The sequence below is a fragment of the Saccopteryx bilineata genome, chromosome 9, assembly GCF_036850765.1.
Source record: "Saccopteryx bilineata isolate mSacBil1 chromosome 9, mSacBil1_pri_phased_curated, whole genome shotgun sequence".
In the NCBI taxonomy this organism is placed as follows: domain Eukaryota; kingdom Metazoa; phylum Chordata; class Mammalia; order Chiroptera; family Emballonuridae; genus Saccopteryx; species Saccopteryx bilineata.
In genome coordinates this window covers 78,227,207-78,248,009 of record NC_089498.1, presented here as the reverse complement: position 1 = coordinate 78,248,009, position 20,803 = coordinate 78,227,207, and the positions used below count along the sequence as shown (strand labels likewise).

The window sequence follows — 20,803 nt, the reverse complement described above, 5'->3', positions numbered from 1 at the left end:
GTGCACATGAAGAATGACCACACTAAACAGTGTCCGAGTACATCTCGGTGTTTTAAAACACAGGCAGCATTTTAATGCAACTGAAAACCCGAATTCCATATGAAGTCATGCATGATTATATGCACCATCTATGTAGAAGTGAGTAAATGCTGCCTCTAACTCCTTTCCTCAGACTAGAAACTCCACACTCACTAAAATCTTCAGGAAGCAGAGCTAAATAAAAGTCTTTGAAATAAATTTTTAGTTGTTAAACTGAATACTTTAACTGTCATCTCTTAAAAGCTCTGAATTTTAAAATTTTAACCTTGGGTAACACCAGGGTAAAATTTTAAGCACTCCAACCCTAAAAAGGCTCTATCCACCTGCCCCTTTATCCTATGTCAAGGAGCAAATAAAAAATCCTGTTTCTCAAATTTGTGAGAAAAAATGGGACTGTGGTGGTCCCCAACCCTCCACACACACACACATCCTCCCAGCAGCATGAACAGCAGTCACACTGAAAGGGGTGAACAAAAAACAGACGTACAATAAACATCATTAACCAGAGCTCCAGGCAGCGCAGAATAAACCAGCTCAAAACAAATGAACACTGAGAACCCAACAAAAACTTTCCAGGCAGCCTCAGGAGTGTGACAGCCAGGACCCTTGGGTAGCCCTGGAGCGTGGCAATGAAAGGAAAGTGGACGGCGGTCCTCGCTGGCACCCCGCCCTGCCCTCCAACAACAATGCTGCTCCTTTCCTCCATCTTCTCCTTGGGTGCCCAGGGAAGAAGGCATAACAAGACCAAGTGGGGCTGAATGAAGTAAAAAATGCCCACTTTTTACACCAAGCCAGCGGCATAGAATTGAGCAGATTAGCGTACACATATAACCCCCAAATGTACTATTCAGCAAAGCACCCCCTTGCAGATGGAGACTTAGAATGAATGAACATGAACACACACACACACACACAAACAAAACTTTCTTTTACCAGAGCAATGGCTGAGAAGAAAAAATATAACTCCTCAAGCCTTAGCAAAAGCTACAGTAAATTCTGCTTTTCTTTGCCACTGCATTCAGCTTGATGTAGCTAAATTAACAAAATGTTCCCTTGGCATTTAAATTTCTTTCCTTTTTTTTCTCCCGGTAAGCAGAGTCCGGGGTGATGCATAGTAACTCAAAAGACAAAGCAACTTCAAAACAAAATCAGTTATTTGTAAACAATCCTTGTGGGGCTTTTCCTCCGCCTCCCTCCCCCACCAGAGGAAAAGCAGCCCTGCCAGCTACAATAGAAAGCCAAGTACAGATAAATCAATTAGCTTGCTAATTTCTCCCCTCTCATTTATTTAGCTCTGCACTGTATTTGTCGTAATTGACTACAATTATGTTAATTACTAACTCCAGTATAATTACTATATTTATTGTCATTGAGCACACGATGTACCCACAGCAAAGCTGGCATTTGTCGGGCATCAAGAAAGCAAACTGTCGAGAGGTGATTCTCGGCAAACTGGCGGATGTGGCTTCAGCAAATGAAAGGGCAAAAGAGATTTCATGCAATGTTAGTTTGAAAGCACTGGTTCATTAAGGATATTAATTTTCTGATAACTACACATTTAAGTATGACACTAGCACAGTATCTACAGGATTTTGCAATTATTAATGCGTGACAGTTTCAAATGCTAAGTGAATCAATTAAACAGCAGCATTCACAATTTGAGAAGAGATAACTGCTTCATAACTACCTAAGACTACAATTTTCACATGACAAAAAAGAGCCATTGAGGCGCCTTCAAAACCTGACAGGTCAAGAAAGAAGTTTGAAACAAAAGCACCTTACAACCATCATCTCTCCTCTTTACTTGTCAGATCAACTTTGCTAGTGTCTCCCCAGAAACGGCATCATATGCCAGCTGCCACAAGGTGATTTTTCATGTCTTGTCAAAGAAATCTTTTATTCTATTTGCTCTGCATTAACATGTTACATTTATTGATCAAGGGCTGTTCGGCAGCCACAGCAGGGCACTGAGCTCTCCATGCCTACGGGGCTTTGATGTCCCGGTGACATTCCAGCCCGAATAATGCACATACTAAATGGATTTAATGCAGAAATGTGTTTGGACCTGACAGTTACATTAATAACAGCCCCTCACACTAATAAATATGCAATTGCTACTATTAAGAGTTACCCAATTATGGGGAAAATATTTCTCTACCTTAAAAATAAATCCATCACGGAAAAAAGTTTTAACAATGGTGCATTCTCTTAAAACACTCCTCCAGCCGCAGAAAACGTGCCCGCGCGGGGGCTAGCACCCCCTTCTTCTGCCCCCCTTCAATTGTTTTTAATAAGTCTTGCTTTATCTCAAGAAAGGTTTGGAGATTTTTTTAAACCTCTTTTGTTGGTCCTCCTGCTCTACCCGTCTCTTATTTCTTCAGAACCAGAGAAAAAGCAGACACCCAGGAGACTGAAAAATTGGGTTCTGTATAAACTCAGAGAGGAGTGAAGGGGAGGTGGTGCAAAGGTGAGGGGCACGTAGCTGATCTCCATAATGATGGGTCTGGAGAAGGAGGTGTCTTTTTTTAATATACACTCTAAACGAAACATGAACATATGTGTATGGCTCTCCATCATTTAAAACCCTAAGTGACCTTGTGTTGTGTCAGTGATGGGGATGGGGGTGCAAAGGGGAAAAGAAAGCAGCTGGGATAGAAAAGACCTTTTATTAAGAAAAGTCTAGGCCATGGAGAATTTGTAGTTATTATATCCTGCAATTAAACACAGACACCAGCTAAAAGCATAATCGTTCCCTTTTCATCCTAAAGGAGCAGGAACAGCTGAAATCACCAACATTGCAGTCCCCGTGGAGACAAGAGGAAAAAGGCTTTTCAGATGGTGGGTGTGTGCATGCAAGTGAGTACATGTGCAAGTACGAACACACTCACCCCACTTCTTTTTTTTTTTTTTTTACAAGGACAGAGAGAGTCAGAGAGAGGGATAGATAAGGACAGACAGACAGGAATGGAGAGAGATGAGAAGCATCAATCATCAGTTTTTTTGTTGTGACACCTTAGTTGTTCATTGATTGCTTTCTCATATGTGCCTTGACCGTGAGCCTTCAGCAGACCGAGTAACCCCTTGCTTGAGCCAGAGACCTTGGGTCCAAGCTGGTGAGCTTTTTGCTCAAACCAGATGAACCCGAGAGACCTCGGGGGTCTCAAACCTGGGTCCTCCACATCCCAGTCCTACGCTCTTCCCTGTCTCAAGGCTGGGACAGCAAGCAGTCTGGCCACGGCATTGCTGAGCCATTTCTCCCATGACAGTGACCTTCATCTGAGCTATGCCTCATAGCCCAAGAGGATAGAAGAGGAGGAGTTCTCTGTGAACACTCACCTCCAAGCCCGCCCAGATCTCACAAGGTCCTGCCAGCCCAAACTTTCCAAATCAAGGTTTTAGAGACATAAAAGAGAGGAGGAAATGCAACAGAACTCCAAGGCCTCCAATTTGGAGCTGCAGGATCCACAGTGATCCTGATACAGTGACTTCCACAGGCTGTGGAAATAGAGGCTTAGAAATGGCCGTCCATCTTTCTCACAGGGAGAAAGCAATGATTTCTACTTTGAGAATCAGTTTGAAGTAAAACTGAAGTCAGACCACAGGGCCCATTTAATCCCAGCTCTCCCATTTAACCATCAGAGTAGTCCAGGGCAAATTTCTGAAGCAACTACTTGGGCCTCAGTTACTTCATCTGTAAAATGTGAGAGTAATAGTCCCATTGTCAAAATGTTGTTGGGAGGACTGAAGGAAGTAACACATGGTAAGTGTTCTGCCCAGCCTTGGCACATAGTAAGTGCTCCCTAACTCTAGTTATATATTAACAAGACAAACATGACTGATGCCACTTGTTTGATCCTGTGCCCCCGGACTTCCTTGGAGAACAGAGCCAATCACCTTTATTAAAGGTCCTTATCCACAGGCTGCTTTATTGCAAAGCTCATCAATAGCCCCTCTGCAAGCTATCTCAGAACTCAGAGGTCTTTCTCAACAGAGGGCAGCCGGCATGGAGAAGGGAAAATTCTTACTTGTCCAGGTTGTCCTATGGCCTGCAAGACATTTATAACCCCAGCCTCACCCACTCAGTGATGGGAAGAGTAGAATCTGTGTTCCCATCATTGTGACTGAACTTCATGGTTGAGAATCCGGAGGGCCGGTGAATAGAAAGACTGAAAGGGTTAAGCTTACTAGCCTTCCCTCCTCCCCCAAATTACCAGTGTTTCCAACAGCCACCCTGATAACACAGAGGGCATCATCCACAGGCACAATGATGTCTTCAGGATGGAGAGCAGGGCAGAGGGAGAAGATGAAACAGTGAGGCCCAAGATTCTGGGAGAGTAAAATCAGTGCAAAGGGAAATAAAAGGCATTATGAAGAAGTCTAGGAATTTCTTACCCTAGTGGGAGACACTTGGAAATATGGAGACAATGTTTATGAAAGCACCTTTTAAATCACACTGTAAGGTATAGGATCTGTCACCTGTGAGAAAGCCGCACTTCATCTTAGCCGCTTGGACAACTCTCTCCCATTGTCCACCACTTCCCCAGCTCAGTCTTACCCACAGGGGCTCAATACCCATTTTCTTCTGGCCAAAAGGCGGGAACCCAGGAAAGCAGGGCACTCCGGGAGGAAGGCGGGAGTCACATCAACCTGCTCCCTTATCATCGCCCCTCCTCCCCTCCCTCAAACTGCTTCTGGTAGTTTGTCATGGAAGTCACTACAGAAAGTATGTAGGTACAGGAAATCAAAGGGCTGCTGCTGAGATATTAAATATTACCGACCAAGTCATTTTCCACATCACCTTTTCATTGTGTGTTCTGTTAGTAGCTGGAGACACTAGAATTGCCAATGATATTCTTGGAACAAAAAAACATTTTTGCAACATTGCCCAGCCTACAGAAGCCATGGTTTCCAAAATACATAAACCCTTGCCTCCTTGGAATTTACCGAAACCCTAGAACTATTCTGAAAATTCACTAAAACAGTTTATCTTTCTAAAGCCCATCTTTTCTACCATCATCTCTTCCTCTCTCATCACTTACTGCAATAGGTTCTGTTGCCACCTCAACATCCCCATGTGCCCCAAGTGAGACCACTGCACTTGGGTCTTGAAACAAAGGCTCCTAACCACAAAGAAAGGAGTTGATAAATACCCAGTGTCAACAGAACATGCCCTTTAAGCTGTTCTCCTTTAAGAGTCTGGGTGAGAAATATTCTCTCACCCATTCTCAGTGTAACATAAACATATGTATGCTCCTAGCTGGTAGGGATGTAAAGTATGTATGAGGTGACTGGGTTTAGCCTGTGGAAAGTCAGAGACATGTAGAAAACTAAGATATTTGTATCAGTTAGTATGGGTAAGTTATGCTGCGTTAACAAATATCCTAAAGTCATAACACAGACTTATCATTTTAACAATCTATGTCCAACATAAATCAGCAAGAGGTTCTGCTCATTTATATCAGAACCTAAAACTGATGATCAGTATAGGTAGAAAAGAGAGAGGCAAACTGTGCACCAGCTCTTTGAGTTCCTGTACATTGGTCACAGCAAGGGTGCTGTGGTATGGAAACATACCACGTGCTGAAGGTGAGAAATCCCAGTATGACCTCCAGAGAGATGATCCCTGTGGAGGATCAAGCCCAGGTTTTTTGCCTCACTAGCCCCATGTTTAAGCTATAATAATAGCTATGCTTATTGAAGACCTATTATAGGGCAGGGAACCTCTTAGGCACCTTACACTCAACACTTCTGCAATTAGCTTAAGGCCAGTTAAATTACTGGTGAATGACATAAGCAGGATTTCAAGCCAGGATGCTCTAACCCCAAAGCCTTGGTCCCTTTACCTACACTGCCCATTTTCACAGCTGAGCAGCAAGTTAACAGGCCAAGTTTTATACACAGTCCATAACAAATAGAAAGGTTGGTGTGTCTGTCCTAGAAGCTTTGACAGTGCACCACGTCTGCCTCACTGCCTGGGGGAGAGGACACAGCCTCCATTTCCTTCCTAGAGGCGCCCACACTCCCCAGTCCCTCACTTCCATCCTGGTCAAAGTCAGGGAAGCTGCAGGTTAGCGCCCATCTAAGAAATTTCACCTAAGCAATTCAGTGTATTTATCAGAGTGATGTGAAATAAGACGTGACTACAAATAATTTTAAAATGAAAGCTTCCTGTTGTTATAGATCAATTAAATCCTCTTGATTGCATTGCCAGATTGACACAGGCATATTTATTACTGTTTGCCTTGGGAGCCCTGCTCTGCGCTGTGTTCAACAAGCTCATCAGGCAACCCACTCAAGCCATCCAGGGCCCTTGGAAGAGAGGAACAAGGCCACCAGGGAGAACTCTGCCATTTCCCAGTCAGGGGAGAAGCAAGACTGAAGCTAAACAATTCATTAACAAGCTTTCTTTGACTTGAGCAGATCAAGGAAACAGAACTGGCTAAAACTTAAGATCTCTTTATTGATCAGCAAAGTGAAAGTAAAATATCAACACCACAAAACAAGCTCAAGGAAGAACTTGGGACTAGGGACATTCAAATATTCTTGGCAGCAGAAATTGGTATAACCTCTCCTGAGGGCAATCTGACATCGTATTGAAGCCTTTGAAAATTCTGTCTCTAGGAAAATGTCCCAAGCAACTCATCAGAGACACATTCATCAATCAGTATTACAAGGATATTTATAATATTTATAACAATAAAAATCTGGGAACAATCTAAATGTCCAACACAAAGAAATAAGAAACCATTAAAACTATAATGCAATATTTATTGAGATGGAATAATATTTCTAATACAATGTAAGGAAGAGCACCATTTTTAAGATTTTTGACATTAATAAAGACAATAAAGTGTTAACAATGGGGATTTCTCAGTTGTAAGATTATCAGTGATTTGAGAAGTCTTTTTCATACTTCTTTGAGTTCTCCAAGATTTCTATTGTATATTGGTTATTACTTTTATTATAAGAAAAAAATCTTCAAAAAATAAAACCTAAGGTACATTTTCATGCAGCTGTAGACATTGGACTCATGACCATTAATGCATTCAAGTTCAAGGGGCAACACTACTCCTGTCAGCTGTTACCTGATTAGCTTCCTGAACCCTCTATCTACCTGCTAGGGTAGATAACAGGTTCCTGCCCCCAAGGAATCATGTCCAGGAAGAATGAGATCTTGGATAAAAGGGTGAAAAAGAGGACTGTTTGAGTATTTTAAAGAAGCCAGGGCCCTGGCCGGTTGGCTCAGCGGTAGAGCGTCGGCCTGGCGTGCAGGGGACCCAGGTTCGATTCCCGGCCAGGGCACATAGGAGAAGCGCCCATTTGCTTCTCCACCCCCTCTCCTTCCTCTCTGTCTCTCTCTTCCCTCCCGCAGCCAAGGCTCCATTGGAGCAAAGATGGCCCGGGCGCTGGGGATGGCTCCTTGGCCTCTGCCCCAGGCGCTAGAGTGGCTCTGGTCGCGGCAGAGCGACGCCCCAGAGGGGCAGAGCATCGCCCCCTGGTGGGCAGAGCGTCGCCCCTGGTGGGCGTGCTGGGTGGATCCCAGTCGGGCGCATTCGGGAGTCTGTCTGACTGTCTCTCCCCGTTTCCAGCTTCAGAAAAATACAAAAAAAAAAGAAGCCAGAAATTTTAGTCGGACCTATTTTGCTGCTTCCCTTTCAGACCTCCAACCTGACAGGGCACACACTAGTTCCAGGGACTTCCATTCCCTGGGACACAGGCATAGAAACAATACAGCCTGAATTCCTATGAGCTTATACATAGAGCTGTAACCAGTTTAATACTGGAAAATTCAAAAGATGAGGAGAAGAACTCATGAAAGTTAATGCAGAGAGAAGACTGAAGCGTAATGGAAAGAAAATAATATATGGTGACTTAATAGTTCAGAGCTTATAAATCCATAACCACCCTTCCCTCCAGCATGAACAGGTGGTCATGGGGGGAAATCAGCAGAATCATCACTTTCATAAGTGAGATCAATAATAATGATGGTATATGGCTGTGAATTAATGGTAAGACCATGGAGAAGGATGTTCCTAACATGAGTGGTTAACTGAAGCCTGGTACCATCCTTATAACTAAATCTTGGCAACTCTAATACAAATGAGACCACATAAGAGGAAGTTCGCATGTTCACACATGCGCAGGAGATCTCTGGAAGACTAAGAAGAGTGTGTAGTGCAGAGGAGAACTGGGGGGGTAAAGGACATAAGTGCAAAGGAGACTTTCTTTTCACTATTTGAAGCTGTGCCATGTGCATATATTAACTATTCAAAAAGCAAATAAATAAAACTCCTTGCCTAAACTCAAGCTGTGGTCTAAAATACAAATGAACTGCAGCTGACTTTACAATCCACAGGACTAGCAAAATTTGTATCGGGGCATTCCTCTGTTTACGGTGATACCCTGACAGGACTCTTTGGATGTAGAGAGGAATCGTGCAGAGATGTTCTAAAAGGGGGAGGGGTAATTTTTTCTATATTTAGGGAAGTGAGAAGGATTTTGTGTTTGAGAACAGCTCTGGGAAGAGGGTAAGTGACATGAAAAGGAGAGAAAGGGGCTGGGAGAGAGAGGTACCTGGTCACATGTAGAAAGCCTGACCTTAATAAGAGGCATAGCCAGAGAGAACCCAAAAGATTTCCAGGAACAATGCTATCCCAACTCGTCTGCTGCTGTGTGCTACAGTTACCACTACACGCCTCCCCACTGCTCCTCCAGCATCGGAAAAGTCTGTAATACATAGTAATAGTATGTTGGGCTTTGGAGAAATGCAGGGAGTGTCCAAGTGGGCCAGACAAGTGCCAAGAGGGAGAACCGCAGACAACAGAGCAGAGACCTGGTTAGAGAGGGAGCTATGGTAAGTCTGGGTGCAGAGCAAACTGACCAGGAGATGGGTTCCCCCAAGTCCCATGGAAACAGCAAGTGGGGGGAGGGGGCTAAGGAGAAACACTGCAAGTGGGAAAGGAATTCACAACATTTCATTTGAATAGGACGATCCCTGCAGCCTGGTGGGCTTGGGTCATCTGTTACCTACCCACTTATTTGGAAGGTAAATTTACAATCTTCCTTCTCTTCCCTTCCCCATATCCTCTCTCCTCCTCCACCTTTTTAAAAAGAAGGTTTAGCTAAGCATTTAAAACATCTTTAATTTGATCCAGCAAAGACAGACACCAGTGCCTGAATACGGGCACATCTCCCTCTGACACCCAGGAGAACAGTGCCGCCTGCCCTCCCTCCCCAGTTAGGTAACAAGATGGTCAAAGATGACCCGTCCCATCAAACCCATGTCAAGTCAGGACTGCTTTTCTCCATTCCGGCCTGTAACTCCCTCCAGTTTAACCAAGTTCTAATGTAAACCCTTCCCGAACCTTCAACCTCACTCTTACTTTGCTCATCTCTGCCCCAATCCAGCCAGAACCCAGCATGCAGATCACACACTGACCACAACACTGACAAGAATAGGCTTCTGAGCAAGTGTGATAGCTCCTCAAACTCAACACTGTGGGAATATCTCTCCTCTAAAAAAAGATAACAATAAAAACCATAACTCCTCTCCCTCTAAATCCATTTTACTGCCTTCCTATCCCTAAATTATCCTGTCTGTAGGACCCATCATTTCCTCTGCTAAATAATTCTAGATCCAGCCCCTCAGAGCCAAGAGCCCCTTCTCACTACCAATCCTGCTCACCACACATACACATATCACCCTTCCCAGGGTCCAGCCCCTTCTCTGCCAAAGGAAGACAGGGCCCCTGTGTGTGACAAAGCTGTCTCTGTTTCCTCAGACCTGACAGCTAGTCCCATGACACTCTCCCGCCTGGGGCCCAGCCTCCTCAAACCCACATCCGGGCTCTCACCAGCAAGGCAGCCTCAGCCTGCGCCCCAGAGTCACACAGGAAGGACTCTTTCCAATGCCCTGGCTAAAGAACCATTTGCCTAAGTCCATGCTGGAGAGCTATTTCAGGGCCGCACGTGTCTAAGGCATGGTCCAATCCAGGCTGCATACTCCATCCTTTCCTTGGACATTAGAACCAAAAACCATCCTTAATTTCACAAGAGTCAGCATTGTTTGCTTGGCATCCTCTCATCACTATGCATTACTTTGCAACTTTTCAGATTCCTCATCTCCCCAGAAGCATATGAACCCTTTGGGGGGCCAGGGCAGAACACAAACAACACCCACTCGTGATATAACCCTCCAGATGCCCCTTTCCTGGAGATGAGGCATCTCACTCAGCACAGCCATGTGCTCCTGAGCACCGTCCAGAAAAGCTCTACTGGCTCAGCTTAAAATTAAAAGTCCCCTCCACCCACTGGTGCCTTAATGCCCTGAGTTTTGTCCATCTTCTCTCAAATTCATAATTCCCAGTGCTCTGGCTCAGAAGCTGGGAGAGAAAGACTCCAAGGCATGGAGAGAGAAAAGTACCTGAGCCTTGGGGTGGGGTTTGGGCTCCTCATCTCTCCTTTCACCCAAGACGGTTGGCTCCATTCAGAGGACAGCACGGTTCTCAAGAGGGCACTCAGGGAGGAAGCCCTGCATGGGACCAGCTGCCCAGGAAAAAACACCAGTCTGATCCTGCTCATTGATACCCCACTGATAACCCTCTTTCCAAATATCTCCTACTTCCTGCCCCCAACCCAGTTGCAATTCAAAACCTTTTAGCGAGAAATTAAATAACTGCGTGTTTTCTCCATTGGAATAATATAGAAAATCACACTTACCTTTTGCCAAGATTGGAACAGTTATTCAAGTTTTCTTTCCCACCCAATCCATGCCAATTGTGTTTAAATTACTTTGAAATACCATCTGGGAGAAATCATCATCACAAGTATTTAAGGTTCCAATTCATAAAAAGGCAAATAAAGAAAATACACATACATCCTATCTGAGACTTGGCAAAACTGGGAAATAAGGGTGTCCAGAAGAATATTTGCAAACACCCCCATAACACTCTTGCTGATTCCATCTCATGTCTCCTCCAAGAAGATTCCAACTTGTCTGCATGAGTATCAGTGAGAAAGAAAAAGAACAAAGGGAAAGTCTCCTAGGAACTCAGGTGAGATAATGTTCATGTTCACTGCTTCTTCAGGGGCACGACGAAGCTCGCCAAGAGAATCAAAGTAGAGTCAAACCTAGGGGGTGCGAGTCCACATGTCTCAGACCCCTGCACCCTGTGCAGAGGTAGAATGGGTGACTTTTACCTACAATCTGTTACCAAGGGAACTGTGTCTCCCAGGCCTGGTCTGCATCTTATGAAGGTTACATACCTCAGAAGGTTAAAGCTCAGATCGAGCCTCTTTGCGAAATGTCCACAGTCCCTGCCGAGGTGCTCTGGAATTTCTCTGCAGTCCTGGCCTATGTAGGACACCTGGAAATTAAATGGAACAGAAACAATGTGGCAAACGGAAATCGCCCAGCTGCTCACAGCCCTGAGTCATTGATCCGAAGATTGCTTCCGCAATTTTAAAGGCAAGCTACACACACACACACACACACACACACACACACACACACACAAATGCCATATTTGTGGCTGTTTTTCTGAACAGATCAGTTTGGGGAGCTTCAGGAACTCTGCCAACAGCTCCCCCTTTCCTGGTGCACTTGGCATTATGAAGACTAATCCCAACACAATAGAAATTGAACTAAAATTGGCTGGATTCAGGTGTCCAAAAAAAAACCAATGTCAGAGCATGGTGATATAATCGCGGCAATCAGCCTCTCGTTCAGAGACCTTTCCAACAGCTGCCCCTCTGGCTCTCCTCCTCCACTGTGCCCCCTCTCCCAAATACCCTGTCATGCATATTACCTCATAAAGACACAGCAGATGCACTTACCAGCATTCAACCTGCAGGGTGCCGAACAAATAGGGTTGGACAAGAAAACCTTCCCAGACTGCCAACCCCATCTTAGCCCCACTGTGTATTAAACGTCCGCCTCACTCGGAACAAAGCTGATTCAACAGCAACAGGGCAACGTCTACCGGCCAGGGCTTCCAAGTCCCCCTCCTCCAAGGAGCCTCTGCAATCAACATCGCTCTGCTTGCAGACCTGTTACATTAGGTATTATTTTAACTATATTATTATTAACATAGATTGTGCTCAAATATTAAGAGGCTGAACTAAATTTTGACCCCAAAGCTTCTGTGACAAGATTAGAGGGCCTTCTCACTGCTCCAACCACCCAGAATTTGAAACCCCCTTTTACAGACAGCACCCCCTGGACAGGTTAAATGGCACAGGTTTAGCAGCTCATTCCAAATCCCATAAAACAAGCCCGTGGCTCAGAGTTAGCCAGTGGGTCACAACACATGATATTTCCCTAAAGCACTTCACTCAGAACTGCCAGGTAAAAATTCAGGCCCATCACAGAGCCATAGCCTTGATCCTCCCCACCACCAAATCCATATTCTTCTGCACATACAGACAAGGATGTCTTGGAATGAGTAAGAAATTCCCAAGGAAGTTATGATTTCTAATAGGAAACAAGAAGATGGTGCCCATCTCAGATATGAAGTTTAACCGTACACATTACTAACACTCAATCGTTTTAGAACTACTAAAACAGCACTTTCACGTGGCTCAACCTAACACATCTCCCACTTCCCCCTAGTATCCTCAATGTTTCTTAAGATGACCTGAAACATTGAGGATACTACTACAACATCTTGCAACCTCTCCTACCCAGTGGGGACAAACTGCTGACAATACAGTATCCTGTATTCATTGTCCTTCAGTAACTTCATTCCTGGAGGAGAGAGAGTAGGGAGAAGGGACAGAAAAATAGCTGACTCCAATAAAATAATTTTGACTCAGGAAGATACAGGCTAAGAAATAAAGGACTCTAAGTTCAATCTAGCAAGCTCTCCCCTTTCTACAAGGGACTCATCTTTCTTCAGAACTCCTTGCATAATAAATTAACTGCTGCTTCCAAGCCAAGATGGAAATCATACACCAAAGACAGACTAGGGATATAAAGCTCAATCAATCTAGGGACTTCAATTTCCCTCAGGATGTCCACTCGATCAGCAGCCTGTTCCGTATTATAAGCTCACATAGACCCCCCCAGGCCCACACTGCTTCACCACAAACCCACCTCTTTCACCCTGGCACACACCACCATCTTGTATGTATCATCATCACTCAAGACCTCTGATATATACAGCAGAGAGGCTGAGCTTTAGATGTAGAAAGTGAGCTCTTGCCTCATAGACACACCAAGGACTAAATCTAGTAGGGACCTGGTTTGTCAAAGCCCCTCATGTTTTATACAGGAAAACTAACTCCAAAGGCCCGCCCAGTGTCATACAGCTCTTTAGTGCCAGAGCCTGCCAGGGACCATGGCCTGCACCAGGAATAAGGACTTCCAGCCTGAGGACCACGGAGTCCTTACAAACACCCACATGTGGATTTTCTTGATCAGTGAAGGCCAATGGCACTTCTATCATATGTTCTGGCTGCAGATTGAGTCTTCCTGACTGAAGGGTCAAGAACTACCTCATGATACCATGTTGAAGGCCCCAAAAGAGTGTCAAATGCGAGTAGTAGAGGCAGATATCTGCTCCCTTCCTTTTCCAGTAGGATTCCCCTTCGGAGGAAACAACACTGAGCAGAGCTATCACCATAAAGCTTTTAAATCATTCATAACATGTCTGTCAAGACTTTCATCAGCTTGTTTTATTACATGGTCTTAACAGCACAACATCCCAAGGAAACTTAAAACACAACTTGTTCCCATTCCAAAGACAAAGACCAAGTCTCCAAATTTCAATAAAAAAAACAACTTGACAAGCCATTTGCATATCTGAACCACCCTCATGATAAACTGGAGCTTTGAGAGATGAGGGTTAAACCAACCAACCAACCAACCATGTTGAAGGGTTCAAATCAACTGGAATAGACTTAAAAGCAGCAGCCACTGCAATCAATGCTAAGAGCAGCCCTGTTTGAGAAGTGCCCCTCCACAGAAGCAATTACCTCTCAGGATGTCAGGAAGCTTCTGGGAGGACACAACCACCTAACATAAAAGAAGCTGGAAGAACCAGACCAAAAATTGTTAGTTTCTTCAGCAAACAAGAAAAGGGATGTAGAGATTAATTTTAAATGGCACAAAACAGTGCATCTAACACGGGGTCATTGCATACGTCAATTAGCTTGATTTAGCCTAGAACCAAGTTTTGTACTTTTAACTTGCCTACTTTATATAATCTATACCCCAAGACCTCCACCATGTGTGAATGACAGTATAAACGGTCACCATTACCAGAGAAATGAAAACAAATCAAGTTAAAGACCCCTACAGAGAGGAATACTGGTGAAAAAAGCAAGGTGGTCTTGGCAGGATTCCCACACATACACACGCACCCAGCTCCTCTAAGGCATTGTAGAAAATTACCAAAGTGCAGAACACCAAGGGTGTCCTTTTGCTGTTGGGACATTCTGGCTCCCAGGATATTTCTGGAGATGGTGGGTTTGTCCATGGTCACACTGAGAGAAGATTTCATGATACCTGTCCATAGCCAGGAGTGAGGGCTCCTTGATTTGAAATTTGCAGTACTGTTCTATCCATATCATCACAAATGGTAGATTTCATTCTTTCTCATGAACAAGTAATATTATATACCACAGCTTTTTTATCCATTCATATATTAATGGGCATTTGTGTTTCCTCCATATCATGGCTATTGTAAATAACACTGCAATAAATATAGTGGCACATATATCTTTTCAAATTAATGTTTTGGGTTTCTTCAGATATATTCCCAGAAGTGGAACTGCTAGGTCATAAGGCAATTTCATTTTTACTTTTTTAAGGAAACTCCACACTGCTTTCCACAGTGGCTTCACCAATCTGCATTCCCTCCAGCATTTGCTACAACATGGATGAGACTTATGCTAAGTGAAAAAAGTCAGAGAAAGACAAATACCATATGATTTCACTATATGTGGAACCTAACAAACAAAATAGAAACAGACTCATCAGAGATAGAGAACTGAGGGTTGCCAGAGGGGAAGGGGTTGGCAAGATGGGTGAAAAAGATGAAGGGACTAAGAAGTACAAATTGGTAGTTACAACATAGTCACAGGGATGTAAAGTTCAGCACAGGGAATATAGTCAATCATATTATAATAATTATGTAAGGTACCAGGTGGGTATTTGAATTATCAAGGGATCTCTGCTAATTATGTGATTGTCTAACCACTATGCTGTATATCTCAAAGTAATATAAAATAATACTGAATGTCAACTGTAATTGAAAAATAAAACATTTTTTAAATAAAAATAAATTTGCACTCTTGGAAGCTCTATCAGAGTAGAAACAGTCTTGGGTAAGAATTTGAGTTCCTGTGCTAGCTGTATTATCTGGATGGGCCACAATCCTGTGGAATCTGTTTCCTACTGTAAACTAGTCAAACACTAACTCCCTCCAAAGGTGTTAAATGTAACAACCAACATTTACTAAATGCCTAGCACCTGGCCACTACCTACTCAATCCTCATAAAACAGCCCCATGAGTCACATATTATATTCATTTTACTTATATTGCGGAATGAGATAACATCTTTAAAACACAGCGCTGTGTTCAGCACCTACTGGCCACTGGATAAATAGTTGAATTAGACCAATATCCCTATGGAAGGGATTTGTTATTCTGGTGTCTTTTGGCCACAACATTTCAATGCCCAAATTCCAAGTTTGCATTTGTGTCTACAATTGTATTGCTGCCACTATTTTAATTGTCATAAGCTAGTGGGAATAAAAAATTGAGAACTTTGTGCTAACTGTAAATGATGCCTTAGAGTGAAGAGAAAGCCAAATGAAGTCAGACCCATGTTGAATGCAAGATTTTACAGAGAAAGTGGAGGGGAGCTACCTTTCCAAGCATTTGGTATTGAGGCCTAAGGAACTCCTGAAAACAAGGCACTGTCAGTCCACGTGGGGTTCAAAGTAATGGCCTAGTTTCAGCTAAACAATGTCATCCATCACATTAAATTATTTTAACTTTATTGATGTTATTTTTTTTCTTTATACTTAAACCATCCCATTCTTTGGAGTTTATAGGACTCTGAAAATGAGTTTAGAAAGTTATATCTGGTTTTATATTTGTATACTTAAGCAATATTGTATTGTAATAAAAACAATATTAACACTATGGGATCACGGGAAGTTTTTCCTCCCTTTAAGAAGGTTTGAGAAGTACCATGTGACATGTTATCTCTGGCTATCACTAGAAACTGCAAGGGCCAGAGTGCTAAAAAGACCATAAGCCCAGGACTGCCACTCAGGGTTAAGGTCTTTAGGAAGTTTTAGGACAGGGAACACTGATGCCCCAGGGCCATTTCCCAATTCCTTCCTGGCAGGCTCATCTGTTCAAAACAGTCCCCAGGGGCTCAAAAAAAGCCTCAGCACAGGTCAGTGATTGCCCTTGGGCTGTCTGGGTTGGCTAAAAGCAAGAAGTGTAGAGAAAAAACAAGTTTGGGAAATGAAGGAAGAGAAAAGCAGGCACAGGAAAGTTATCAGCCCACTGCCAAGACCTCCCGGAAGCTGGAAGAAGCTACACCCAGTGAATGCTGGGTCTGAACTGCAGAGACCTGAGGTCTAAGGGGAAGGGCAGACCCTCTCCTGCAGCATCTCCCTCTAGGCAGCCACGTGCACTCCCAGAAGCCCCTTTTCCCTGCCAGCTAAACAAGAGCCATCATTTTTAACCTCTCTGCCAGGCTGGCACCTTCCTGGCCTGCTCACTTCTGAACTCTAAGAAGGGGGAAATATTCCTTTTAGCCCAAAGTAATCTCAAAATCTAATTGTGTCTGACACTACCTGCCTTAGGCAATCCAAGGAGAGAGCATCCAAACCTTAGAACTATTTCTCTAGGGGGCACAGGAAAGGGTGGGAAGTAGGAGGGCTGCCTTAATCAGAGGTTAAAATGAAAGACCTGACTTTTGCAGCAAGTAAAAGTTACCTGGTCCCAGAGTAGCTGAGTCTATCCCTCCAACAATGACTAGAAACACCTGAGGTTTCACTACAGGGCTGAAAGCAAGGGAAGCTGGTATCTATCACTCAGGGTTGAAACTAGAGTGGTATTTTCCACAGGCATCTATTCAGGAAATCAGGTGGTAAGAGAATGGGACGGCTACAACCTTCTACCTGCACTGGAGCCTATTGTTAGAAATGACGGCTAGTCTGCAGTGGACCCTCAACCTAATTCCTGCCGAGACACTCATGACTTCACTATCTTTCGTGGGCCCCAGACACTTTTGCCTTTCTAAACTCCTATGTCGAAGAAGAAAGAAGAAGAAGAAGAAGAAGAAGAAGAAGAAGAAGAAGAAGAAGAAGAAGAAGAAGAAGAAGAAGAAGAAGAAGAAGAAGAAGAAGAAGAAGAAGAAGAAGAAGAAGAAGAAGAAGAAGAAGAAGAAGAAGAAGAAGAAGAAGAAGAAGAAGAGGAGGAGGAGAAGGAGAGGGGGAAGAGCAGGAGGAGAAGGAGAGGGGGAAGAAGAAGAGGAGGAGGAGAAGGAGAGGGGGAGGAGGAGGGGAGGGGGAAGAGGAGGGAGAGGAGGAAGAAGGAGAAGAAGAAGAAAGAAGAAAGAAGGAGGCCCTGACCAGTAGCCCAGTGGATAGAGAATGGGCCCAGCTTATGTCCCAGGTTCAATTCCAGTCAGAGCACACATGAGAAGCAACCATCTGCTTCTTTTCCCCTCCCTCTCCCCCTCTCTCCCTCTCTCCCTCCCACAGCCAGTGGCTCTCTTTGTTGATCATGGCCCCCTGTGCTGAGGATAGCTGCGTTGGTCTGAAATGTCAGCCTCAGGCACTAAGGACAGCTGGATTGACTCCAGCATCAGTCCTAGACAAAGTTGCCCTGTGGATCCCAGCAGGGGTCATGATGCAGGAGTCTATCTCATTATCTTCCCTCCTCACTTAAAAGAAAAAAGAAAAAAAACACCTAAAATGTATACAGGCACACACAGGAGATATGAGAGGTTGCATTCCAGGCCACCACAATAAAACAAGTACTGCAATAAAGCCAGTCACAATTCTTTTGCTGGTAGAGAGTCTTGCCTTCAAATTATAGAAAACAGAACATCTGCAAAGCCCAGCAAAGAGAAATACCAAAAAAGATAAGTCTGTACTTTATAACTGCATTGGTATAAAGACGACTATAGTAAAATGTTTTCTTTGGTCAGAGTTTTTTGTTAGTTTGTTTCTTCTGATTGTTAAAGAAATGAAAACATATTTTGTGGGCCCGGAAACGTATCGCGGGCTGTGGGCCCTGACCACTCTACCTGTTGGAGAAGTCCACCCAGCGGGTCCTGGTCAGTGAGCACTAAGGGGCAAAGGGAGGTGGAGGTGACCAGAGCAACCTAGGGGGCCCTTCCCTTCCCCTCGCAGCTAAGGGATGTGCGTGGCTCAAAATGGGCTCTCTTCTCACCAACCTAGGGCAGGCCTGGGCACTGGGCAGGCTTCCCACCTGCAGACCTGAGGTGGAGCAGGGAGCCCCGTTTAACCTCGGGGCGCCCCTTGCCCCAGTGCTCCCTCCCCAGCCCGACTGTGGCCCAGCGGGGGCGGGGCTGGCCTGGCAGACTTACTTGCGTTCCACTGACCACAAGCTCCGCCATGGCGACGGGCAGACGCGGGACCCCAAGTACAGACAGAACCTGTAGCTCAGAACGCGGTAGCAGCAGGCAGCGCGCGCCGAGCTTTAGTTCCGCACTGAGCGGTCAGCTGACCCTGCGGAAGCCTGAGGCGCGGGCCAGCAGCGCGACCTCGGCTCGGCGGAGCCCCGCGCGGACCATTGGCCCCGCCCTCGTGCAGGTGAGCCTCCCCACCTGCCCTGCGCGCCGCAACAGGTGTCCCGCTGCGCCCTGTGCCCCGTCAGGATGGAGGGACTGTGTAATTTACCCGTGCCACCCGGGGATTCCCACTACCCTTGCAGAGGGTCACGGGAATAGGAATAATGTCCCCTAAACTCCATGCCCCGAGCTCCACTGCCTTAGTAGGGTCAGACTAGGGTCTCCCCATCAAGGGCCCCATCTGAGCCGTTATTGGGGGTGGGGTAGAGAGCCAGACCTTTCCAATATTTCACAATCCAGATTACATAATTGTCTTCAACTGCAGGGAGGAGGGGCCTCTGGGCTGGAACTCCCCTCCCCAACTTTTGAGAGGAAGAAGGCAGTGGAGAGGTTTAAAGGACACCTGGTGGGGTTCGTTTCATTTGTGAGGGAGGAGGGGGAAACTGAATTTCCCTATAAAGTGTTGGCTCAGCTAATAGCAACCTGTTGATAGTAGTAATCCCTGGGAAGAGCGTTGAATGACCTGCCCAAATTTTAGGCTTCTTTTTCTCTCCTTCCTCACAGAGTGAAGATATTTGTGAGCAGAGGCGGATTTAACAGCATGAGCACCAGGCGGGCACCCTGGGCCCTGACTTCTGAAGGGCCCCACAAAACCCCAACTTTACACTATTTTCTAGTGACAAGTTTGGTTTCATATGTGTAATTTTAACATTAATAGTATATAATATTTTTTATTTAAAATATGGTTAACATGTATTTTTATTTTCTCTCTCTCTCTTTTTTTAAGGGGCCCAGTATTTTCTTCTGCTCCAAGGGCTTCAACTGACCTTAATCCTCCTCTGTTTGTGAGGCTCAGAGTTATCCGCAGTGAGACCTCACACACGTTCCCCTCATCTGGAAGTGAGGCTGGCCCTTACTGCCTCCTGTCTGGATGAAACCAGGCCTGGAAGGTGGGGGTAACTGGAAGCTCATGCCTCTCCTCCACTGAAAGAATCCAAATTTTCTCCATGCCTGTTTTTGTCTTCACACCTCCATCTCCCGAATACACAAAGCTATTACCAAATACCAATTTGTTGTCATATTATCACCTGTCCCCTATTTCAGCCAACTGCCAGCCCAGCCTTAACCCTGCTCTCCTGCTCTTTCATACCCATGTATATAGGCCCCATTCAAATACAGAAGGGAAAACTAAGTCCTGACTCCCATGTGTTGCAGGCCTATTTGTAATTGTAGCTCCCCTCCTCTGTCCACAGGGTGTTCACAGAGTTTTTCATTGTCCTGTGTATCTAAACAGCACTTAGAAACTCCTGCTTGTACGTGATTATGAAGCATTTGGGGGCTCTCAGCATTGTCTCTCAGGCCTGGTGCCAACGCATTGCTACATGAACTCTTATTGTCAGCATTCTGATGAATGGTATTGACCTCTGAGGGTTGGACTGCCTGCCCTTCTCTCTGCTGGAAGGAGTGGACACAGCAAAGTGGAGCGGTGTTTACTTTGGGGGCTCCAGGAAATGCTGCAACAAAAGTTCCTGAAGGCCAAAAAAGAAAGCTTGCCCTCCAGAGATAACCAGGATCAAAGGGAATCTACTGCCCCACGACCAGCTCCTCATGCCCCTCCCTCCTTCTCTGCTGGACGCACCCTCTCTGGTTCATTGTCCATTTTGTCTGCTTTTCCTGCCTGAAAAGGAGGAAGTGGCCCCATCTCTGTTGGTCACGATACTCTGCCCTCCCAGGCACTTTTCATGCTGACCTTCCCAGAAGGGCTTTGACCAGCAGTACAAACAAACCTACTCAAAGCTGAAACTGAAAAACACCCCGCCTATGAGGAGGACACTCAAGGTCATCTCATCCATGCCCCGGCCTCTATACAAGGCTGTGTCTTCTGAACATAATAGACTGTTCTGCAGACTTTATCAATAACATTAAAGTGGGCAGAGACCTTTAACACCTTTCCAAACCCCTCACTACTGTTCCCTTCACT

The 20,803-nt window shown here is 45.0% G+C and overlaps 1 protein-coding gene across 1 annotated transcript in view; it reads right to left on the bottom strand.

The window, feature by feature from the left end:
- Positions 1-20,803, bottom strand: part of LRMDA (leucine rich melanocyte differentiation associated) — a 1,241,357-nt gene that overhangs the window by 1,203,103 nt on the left and 17,451 nt on the right. Inside the window, exon 6 of the mRNA XM_066244152.1 lies at positions 11,305-11,405. Coding sequence (XP_066100249.1) covers positions 11,305-11,405 — 101 coding nt within the window. The remainder of the gene's footprint in view (positions 1-11,304; positions 11,406-20,803) is intronic.